This window comes from Podarcis melisellensis (assembly GCF_964234715.1).
Source record: "Podarcis melisellensis genome assembly, chromosome: 11".
Taxonomy (NCBI): Eukaryota; Metazoa; Chordata; class Lepidosauria; order Squamata; family Lacertidae; genus Podarcis; species Podarcis melisellensis.
In genome coordinates this window covers 16,735,843-16,746,377 of record NC_138543.1, presented here as the reverse complement: position 1 = coordinate 16,746,377, position 10,535 = coordinate 16,735,843, and the positions used below count along the sequence as shown (strand labels likewise).

At 38.1% G+C, this 10,535-nt stretch overlaps 1 protein-coding gene across 1 annotated transcript in view; it reads right to left on the bottom strand.

Annotated features, from left to right (window-relative positions):
- Positions 1–6,431: 6,431 nt before the first annotated feature.
- Positions 6,432–10,535, bottom strand: part of CEP120 (centrosomal protein 120) — a 37,137-nt gene continuing 33,033 nt past the window's right edge. Inside the window, exons 19-20 of the mRNA XM_081930453.1 lie at positions 7,824–7,969; positions 6,432–7,191 (exon numbers count right to left, since the gene is read on the bottom strand). Of these exons, the coding sequence (XP_081786579.1) occupies positions 6,933–7,191; positions 7,824–7,969 (405 nt within the window). The 3' untranslated portion in view covers positions 6,432–6,932. The remainder of the gene's footprint in view (positions 7,192–7,823; positions 7,970–10,535) is intronic.

Sequence of the window (10,535 nt, the reverse complement as noted above, 5' to 3'; positions counted from 1 at the left end):
TCCCCCAGTTTGTTATGACTGAATTAACAGTATTACTTCCAAAGGACGTGTGAACCATCTCTCAAAGGACATGTGAGCCAATATCTTGTATCAGTTAGGAAAAGTAGAAGTGCGATTTGAATAACAATTACCTAAAGGTAAAGGTAAAGGGACCCCTGACCATTAGGTCCAGTCGCAGATGAGTCTGGAGTTGCGGCGCTCATCTCGCTTTATTGGCCAAGGGAGCCAGTGCATAGCTTCTGGGTCATGTGGCCAGCATGACTAAGCCGCTTCTGGCGAACCAGAGCAGCACACGGAAACGCCGTTTACCTTCCCAGAGCAGTATCTATTTATCTACTTGCACTTTGAGGTGCTTTTGAACTGCTAGGTTGGCAGGAGCAGGGACTGAGCAACGGGAGTTCACCCCGTCGCGGGGATTCGAACCGCCAACCTTCTGATCGGCAAGTCCTAGGCTCTGTGGTTTAACCCACAGCGCCACCCACGTCCCTAACAATTACCTACCATGATTCAAAAGCACAAAAGAGCAAACTGTAAGACACAAAGGAATTCAAAATTATGGCGCTTTAAAAAATGCTGTCTTATTGTTGCTCATCCATATTTTTAACTTATTTTAGAGCAGTCTTGAATGGCATTATAAACTTACAAAGAAAACTAAGTTTGAGAGATTTTTCTGCACTTTGATTATTCATTAAGATCATTTTTTTAAAAAAAAAAACCAAACCACCAGAGTCAAAGCAATCCCTATATATATTTAAAATAAAAGTACTGCTGGGCTCAAATGCTTTAAACACTTGTACGTCATCACCTTGGTGGGGCATGGGTTCAAAACATTGCGTACTATTAGAAATATGGACACATTAATATAGGTATTTCAAATGAAAAAGAAAATATTTATATATAAATTAGTGGGTACAACTTTTCTAAACGTGCTATTTATGGGTGCTTTTTTAGTCCTTTATCATGATGAATGACATATTTCTTCCAAAAAGACGAATAGCAAACATCACTATATTATTAGCTGGAATTCAATTACTCTATCTTAAAGCCTCTGTAGAGTTACTATACATTTATACATCATAAAGACAGTAAATTATTTTTCTATACATTAGGCTTTCAGAGCAGATTTCTTTTTTTGTTCTGGATGCCAAACTCCTGACCGCCTCTCCACCACAGAGAGTTCGTATCTGGAGAGCCAACATCTGTAAAAACATTTCTAATGAAAACACTAATACAACCCGCCAGAGAAGCAAATGAAATGAGATCTAAGTTTATGGCTGCCGTCATTCTCCAGTATTCTCTCTTTAACAATAGCAAGTTTGGGGACTTCTCATTCAAGAGCAGAGACAGGTCATGATCACAGAGGAATAGTGGTAGCTAAATAAAATAAAGGACAGTGTGATCATGCATACAAACAGGTCACAGTAAGTTTAACCTCATTAGATGAGGATCTGATCCTTGATCATCATACAACAGCTTATGGTACTTTGATGCCAGCAGAGTAAGAATAATGTTGAAACAAGTATTATGAAAACAGCACACCTAAATACAATGCCAACATTGCTTAGAACATTGTTAGATACTATTACACCAACAACCAGTTTTCATTAAAGAAAATCACGGTTTAATTAAGTTTTGGTACACAATTTCAAGTAGTACCAATGGTTTCTTTGGTGCCGTGATTGTCTGAAAGGGAAATCTCTCTAACCAACCACAGGTCTGGAAACAAACCTTATTGCCACCGACTTTTAGACATGAAAACTATTGCAGTACTATTAAAACTCTCATTTGTTCGTTCTTGGTTCCCACACTACCAAAAGCAGGGTTGTTTTTTTAATAATCTCCCCATCTTTCTACATCTCTCTACCAATCTTTCTCTGCTTTCATGGCCTTAGGGAGAGATGAATGCCTAAACTGTGTATCAGATATTCAGAGCAAAAGCCCCAGAGCTCCTGTGATGGCCATTCAACTCTCTCATGTGATGAAGTCAGTAGGGCTTGGGCAGGAGAAAAATGGAAGACCGAAAGCATGAGCCAATGTGAGGCCCTAGTCTGACCGCAATTTCTCCCTACCGGCAATCATGGCAGCAGGACGGCGAGCAACGTACTAAGAGAAGCTGACCTAAAGGTTCACAACCAAACAATGGAAAATGAGAAACAAAGGAAAGGAAACATTAATGTAAAACAGCCTGCCTCTCTCTTAAGGGATCTCACAAATTTCACATCCACCCAAATTATCCTTCTAGCTTTCCTCTGAAACTACCCCTTCATCTCAGCATTCCCAACCCATAGTTTTTTCCTTTCCTAGCAAAATAATAAGCATCAAATAAACCCCAGGATAATGGTAGAAATTATTTTAAGAAGAAGTACAGTACAGATGTTACTAAAACAAATAAAAATTAAACCCAAGGCAGAAACTACTCAGATCTCTCCCCAGAGCCATCACAAATATACATGCTGTAAGATAGCCTTGTTTACCAGAGCAACATTTTTTCTGCAACTATTCCCAGTTCCAATGTCTTGAAATACAATTTATTTGCTAAAATAGATAGATTCTGTTGCTCCTGTTTATACAGCAAGGATTTTTCTTGGCCTGCTTTGCATCTTCATGCACATATGAGTTTGGTTGCTTGCAATGGAGATAAAAATCGAAATGTGCATATGTGTGTGTTTGTGTGTGTGTGTCTCATGACAAAAACCTTTCCTCCATTTCAATGCTGTTCGGTTGCCCAGAATGTAATAATAATAATAATAATTTTTATTTATACCCCGCCCCCCCGCCAAGGCCGGACTCAGAGCGGCTTACAAGCAATAACAAAAACAAGTTGAATGATTACAACTTAAAAACAAAATTAAAACACAACATTAAAATATTGAAATATTAAAATATTAAAGTGTAGCCTCATTGCAGGAGGAGAAGGAAAGGAAAAAAGAAAGAGAGGGAGGGAATCAAATTGGCTCCAAGCCAAAGGCCAGGCGGAACAACTCTGTATGTAACAGGTATAGCCAACATATTTTCAACAATGTAGAAGTCATAACAATAATATCTACTTTTGGGATAACACAAAGGAAGAAAACAACCATAATTACGAATGCTAGCAGTCACTACTGCTACTGTGCTGTGTCAAAACTCTCCACCATTAGCAAAAGCATGCCAGCAATTGCCAAACATTTTCACCCAAAATACATAGTGATTCCCCCTCCCCTGGATAAGACCAGTTCACATCCCCTAAGAGGATCAGTTTTTTAAATTATTATTTAAATACTTTTTATTAAAGATTTTCTTTGTGCCTCACCTGTTGCAAGGAGGAGGCAGAGAAGACAGGCTGGTCCCAGCTTCCGTTCCTTCTCTGTAGGAGATTCAAGTAAGAGAGGTCAAAGTTTGGAACTGGGTGCTGGATGTGTTTGGAAGATACACAGGTGGATATATTTAGAAGTAGGAGAATGGGCACAGCTGTGGATGATTATTTGCAGTTTAGCAGCATTGCATTTTGTCTTAAAAGCACAGAAGAGAAGTTGGCCATAACTGACTTTTGTAAACAAAGCAAAGGGGATAATATATATATATAATACACTACATATCTTACCTTTGAATATGAATTTAATTAAAACACCTTCGGGCTTTTAAAAAACCACTGTTATTTAATGTTAAGGCCCCCTCTAGTGTTTGAAAGGCAACAGCAAACCGAGTTTATGAACAGCTATTTTGGCTTGGCAGAATTTAACACTCTTGTAAAAGAATATTCCAGATTTATCGGGCATTTCCTCTGGTCACGTGTTAGTGAAGCGCTAAAGCAGCCATAATTAATATTTACAAGTTATTTTTTTGCTTTAGCAGACATTAATTATTCCCAGTGCTAGAATGTCATTATTTAATTTTTTAAAAGGCATACATAAGACTTGCAGTAACAAAAATCTGTGTCTCTTTTTTTTTGGGGGGGGGGGAAGAATCAGTTTGGACCAACTTCTCTTTAAGATAAAATGCAATGCTCCTGAACTACAACTCAGAATCCACAGCTGTGTCCATTCTCCGACTTCTAAATATCTTCACCTGTGCATCTTCCAAAATTGCTTCTGCTTTATGGGTGTTACTGCAGCCAGATGTAGCTTGGCTGCAGGTGTAAAGAGCACATTATGGCTCTCAGCGGCTGGGGCTGGCTTGCCTGATGGTGAGAGCCATAGCTGTCAACTTTTCCCTTTTCTTGCGAGGAATCCTATTCGGAATAAGGGAATTTCCCTTTAAAAAAGGGAAAAGTTGACAGCTAAGGTGAGAGCCTCAGCAGATACGAAGCTGGCAGGAGGGAGGTAAATAGTGAAGGGATTGAAGTCTCTCCTGTTTGCCTTCCTGCCACAAACAGCAGTCTCTTGGTTCCTAGTATGCATTTTAATAAACATACAATTAATATTGTATAACGTTTAGGGAAGTTTTTCATCACACTGGTACCTCGGGTTACAGACGCTTCAGGTTACAGACTCTTGCTAACCCAGAAACAGTACCTCGGGTTAAGAAGTTTACCTCAGGAAACTTCTGAAGTTTACCTCAGAAATCGCGCGGCGGCGGCGGCAGGAGGCCCCATTAGCTAAAGTGGTACCTCTGGTTAAGAACAGTTTCAAGTTAAGAATGGATCTCCGGAACGAATTAAGTTCTTAACCTGAGGTACCACTGTACTGATGTTTTAATGTATTTCCACATTATTTAATGTATTTCCACATTCCACTGTACTGATGTTTTAATGTATTTTTAATCTTTTGTTGGAAGCCACCCAGAGTGGCTGGGGTATTAATAATAATAATAATAATAATAATAATAATAGCAATAATAATAATAATAATAATAATAATAATAATAATAATAATAATAAAGCAAACAAACAAACAAACCTCCCACCCACCCATCTTGGTCCTTTGAAATATTAAGTTAGTAAGGAAATTTGCTTCACATTAATTACTTGTTGCACAGCTACAAACCTTATATAGTCCTGCATTAGAGACAAGGTCAACATATAGTCTCTAATACAAATACAAACAACTGAGAAATGGAGAGAATTTTCCCAATAGAAGAACTGTGTTGCTGGTTTTTGTTTGTTTGTTGTCAGAGATGGGCACTTCAACAAGCAAAATCTGAACAGCTTATTACATGCACTAATCTTGAATCAATGTCAAAGCTGCTTTCCACAATTCATTTCTCATATGCTGAATTGGAGCAATTAAGTATGTTTCCCAGAATATACTTTTTTTGAGCTTAACTCGATTTACTGTCATCACAATATATATAAAAAATTAACAAATTATTAACACTTAATAATTGCTTTATTTTGATGTATCACTTGTTTTAAGATTTAGAGCTGGCAGAAGGCTATCTACTTCTTGAAGAAATATAAATCTTTATGTACCGTATATACTTGAGTATAAGCCAACTTTTTCAGCACATTTTTTATGCTGAAAAAGCCCCCCTTGGCTTTTACTTGAGTAAGGCGAGCAGCGGCAGCAGAGGAACGAGCCGCCCAAAAGCAGCCCTTTCAGGCTGCTTGTTCTTCCTCTGCCGTTGCCGCCACCACCAGGTTTGTAGTGTGGTGAACCGGCTTATACTCGAGTCAATAAGTTTTCCCAGTTTTTTGTGCTAAAATTAGGTGCCTCGGCTTATATTCGGGTCGGCTTATACTCGAGTATATACGGCACATCACTTTTAAGGTGCTTTTTTTAAAAAATGGGGGGAGAAGTATCTCAAATGATTCATCGATATATTTATGGATTGATGCATACACTTCTTTCTCGAATCAATTAGAAACTCCATATAGATAGATGCTCAATTCTTCAATAGCTCGGTTGGTTAAGAGCGTGGTGCTGATAACACCAAGGTTGCAAGTTCAATTCCCGTACGGAACAATTGCATATATTCCTGCATTGTATATTCCTGCATTCCTTCCAATTATACAATTCTATGATTCTATGTGTGGATCATAACCTCCTAAGTGCAGGGTGTTTCTTTCCTACTGGAGGTACATGGATTAGAAAACCCGTACACGCAGCAGCCTTCCAATCACAAACCGCCCACACAACCCTTTGTGCAATTAAAAATGTACAAATTTTCCTACATCGATATAATATTGATGTATAGAAATATTACATTATCAAAGGGCTAAAATGTCTGTTAACTGTGTCTACTGTTATTTAACAGTAGAGTTTGCTTTGACAGATGTGCATTGGAACAGACACAGATGCTTAAGCTCTTGGGCACAGAACTACCAAACATGTCTGCGGTGCTCTTCCACCCATTAACTTCAGAGCTGTATGAAGTAAACTGGTGAGAGATGCACCAGTGCATGATGGATCACACTCCTGTGTCATTAATAAGCATCATGCATTTCAACTGAAAATATGTACTCAGAAAGTTTCATCATACATAACATGGTTAAATATTTGACCAACTGAATGGCAATTTTAGTGGTTTATTTAAAATAATCTATACTTTGTTGAACATAGTCTTCAAGGTGACACAGAACAATGAAAGTTAGATTTAAAAAATGATAATTGCAGGCCCCTTTTCCTTGTGCAATTTTATTGAAATTGTGCTTTGATATAATTTTATTAAAAAGCAAGTAGGCAAGATACTTATCAAATGCATAATCAAAAATGCTATACAGAAATGTAGAACTGGAGTTAAAAATGATTCTATAAATAAAACAAGTTAGACAACTGGGGGGGGGAGAGATGTAGAATGTTCAATCGCCTATAAAAAACTGAAATATTTAAATATATACAAACACATATAAATGGTCAAAAATTCAACTGATACTCTTCTCTCAAAGACCTCAGATAGTAGAACAGGGCCACAGTTAAGTCTTGGAAGACAAAGCAGAGCATACACACAAGTCCTTCGGGATCAGGGTCTCTGCAGAGACCCGAGCCATGCTTCACTTTACTGAAAAACAAAAATCAGTTCTGCAAGTTTGGGTACTTGCTTCTGCTTCTTTTGGTGAGCACCTCACTGATCTGGCGATCGAGCTCATTCACAATGTGGTCTTCGTGGCTATACACTCCTGTCCTCAGCAAGGTATCCCTCTCCTCTATCAGGCGTGCAAGGTAGTCATCTAAACTCTCATCCACTTGCCGCGTGTGAGAATTTTGCATCTGCAACCCCAAAACCTCTTGGGGATCTGGCGACTGCTTTTTGTCTTCTTCTTCCTGTTTTAATCTAAGGAGGAAAATCAAAGCAAATTCAGCAGATGCATTTTGCATCCTGATCATCTGCATTTTGAGAACCAAATGGCCCACTAAAATTAATGGAAATGAAAAGCAAACTGAACAGAAAAGAAACAAATCCGATTATCCAACGGCAAGAGTCATTGTGCTTACTTTGTTGCATAAGCCTACTGCTGGAAGACAAGGATGTTTTCTAACCCAGTGCCTATGTTTCTGAGTGATTTTTAACAAGAATTAAACTGTTTGAAAACACGTAGAAGACACAAGGTCAAAAGGTACAGGAAGTACCGAGCCATTTAAAATATAAAGTGTTATGCTCGCTAGGGAGCTGACAGCAGGCACCATTAATGTGTCTTTTTATGCAGCAAACAGGTTTGCTTAGAACAAGAGGTAAAAAAGAAAAGCTTGCTGTAATAGCTACAGTCAAGATAAAAAACTGGGTCTGGTGGCCTTTGGCATAGATTTCCTATAATACAAGACTGTTATATTTTATAAATGGGCAAATATTACCTAAGGGACAGAAAGCTGTGTTCCTTTACAGGACTGACAGCCAATTAAATTTGACTTAGCTGAACCTTCACCTATTCAGCAGCAGAAGTAAAAATCCAACAAATGGTACAATACCTGTTCAGTTCATTTCTGATATCCTCTAGCTCTTGCCGTTGCGCCTTCCCCAATTCGTTGTTTTCTGCTGCCAGATACCGAAGTCTCATGTGCTCAAGCTCCTGCTGCTGTTTTTTAAGGCGGGCCATGGCACTCTCTTGCTCACGCTAAGGAAAAGCCAAGCCATCTACATTTAATCTCCCACAGATGTACACATTTATTTTATTTTTTACAGTTTACCTAGTTTGTGCGGATTGAGATCTCTTTGTCTTTCTCTCAAACACAGGGAAAATATTGCTGCGGGGTAACTTTCCTATAGAGGTAGTTCATAGGCATTAGACAAAGATCAAATTGAGTAAATGCACTGCAACTCGATATATGACACTTCCAGTTTGGAAGCAGCATAGAAATAATATGCATCAAGGAAGCATCAGCAAATCTTGCTCAATAAGTAGGAAAAGGCAGTAGGTTATTACGATTGACTGAAGCACCGGAGCAGTTTTACTGAAGGGTCAACTAAGTTGTATCCACTAAGACTGACAACGGTGAGGAATAAAATAAATACCAAATTTAAGCAATAATATGCGAACCTCCACATTGATTAGCTGTGAATAATGCAGCTCTGCTGATGGCCCACAAATATACAGTAAGGAAACTTTAAAACAAGCACAGATATACATAAGATAATAGTCAGTGCTTTGTTTTAAAAGAGGAGACAGAAAATATTGAAAGCAAGCTGGATCATCTTGATTATAAACAGAGACTTATGTCATATTTTTAAATGGTCTCTCGCTATCAAAACTGGAAAGTGATTACAAGTGCCTTCTGGACTTTCCAACAATGACACAATCTGATAGTTGGAGAGAAATTTAAGATTACGGTAACAAACATTAATAGCGGGGGTAGGGGATATCCAGTAGACTACGCTATACTCCTTTACAGCCCTCTTCTTAAGACCCCATCACTGCCTCTCCATAGAAGGAGCACACTCAACACAGTTTCATTTGTACTAAGTGTGTATATCAAACACCATTAAGTTAGAAGAAAGCTTTGACTTATATCCTGTCCCCTACCAACGTAAGTCCTAAATGAGAAAGGAAAAAATCATATAGTCTGTGCATGCATCTCCCCATCCATATGCAAAGAGAGAGACATTTGGATGTCTCATGTTGAGGTCACAGAAAACAACATGGCTACTCAACCTCTCCAATCAGTGATCTGATGGCACAAGGGTGCATAAGAAGGAGGGGGGAATATGCCAGCCCTAGAGGAACTAATGGGAGGAAGACTGGGGAAAAAACCCAATGAAACAAGAGCACTGGTATTATTGAGGGAGAAGCCCCCTTTCACCTTCTGTCCTAGCCAACTCAAGTCCAGCAAGGCTTAGATATGGCATTTACTTTGTCACAGATTCTCGCCTTCTCATCAAAGTAGAACCACTCTGTAAATCTATTATTTTGTCCTATCAAAAGCCAATTTGATAAGATTACTGACTCAAGCTTTGGTGAGTAGTTGAAGGGCCCTATGTGCTAATATGGTGCCGAGTTGAGGCAAAGACTGCAAACCTAAAGGAGATGTTTCGATTAAATGTAGGAAGTAGCTTGATATAGGCTAGTTTTCTGTAAATCAATTAGAGAAGGCGTCTTTTTTGAGAAAAACATGGATCACTATACTCCAGTTCCTATGTTTTCTTTAAAGATACCTTGTTGTCGGGAGACAATGGAGGAGTGAGCCTTTGCGGGTGAAGTCAAACTGCTGGAAGGTTACCAAAATCCAGCTTGAATGAGGATCATATTGGGTAGCTGAATATATGAGACTACTCCACCTTATAATTCCAATTTTACTATTGTTACAGGGCTAAACACGGTTTTATTGTTTGAGTTAGTGAACTGCATTTTATGATGTTTAATAACTTTAAACTTGTATTGGTTTTATATTGGGAATTAGTAGGTTAGAAACCACATTTATTTGAGACTAAAAGGTGGTTAAAAATCTTAATTCTCCACAACCAAGACAACTAGAAACTTGTTTTCTGTACCAGTTTCTATGCACGTGTCAGACACTAATGAGAAAAACAGAGCATTTACTATGCTGTATAAAGCCTAAGGTAATTTTCACAGAACCCATATAGAAATCATGACAGGTGTCCAAGCTACGATACAAGGTACATATAAACATTCTTGTGAGAGCACCAAGTAATTTTTTTGTTTTAAATATTTTACATGCTTCATAGTTTGAGAATGATTCTCATGCTACAGTCCTATGTCTAACACACAAGATTTATGATGATTTGAAACACATGATTTATGATGATTAGCTCAGAGGCTTGTAAAAAAAAAATGAACTGTTTGCCAGTCGAATTTGAGGTAGAAAAGATTCTTTATCCATGTTTGGTATTGAAATGGGAGCTGCTTCATTCAAGCTTCTTTCAGATACCTCAGCCTCATACAATGGACTTCCATGGAATGTATAACCAGTGTTTTGCTGTAATGGTTATGTAAGATTACTGAAAAGCATGCCATCTGAAATTAATCTTTAAACATTCTTGTCTGCTTCATACAAGTTGTACAGTTCTCCTTGCCCTCAAGTATCTTTGATCTTTTTTAGTGATTTCATTGCTCGGTTTCATGCTTCATATTGCCGTAAACCGCTGCAATGTATCTTTATGATACAGTGGTATATAAATATTTGTATAATTTGAATAAATAACATTAAATAAAACTGTTTGGGATC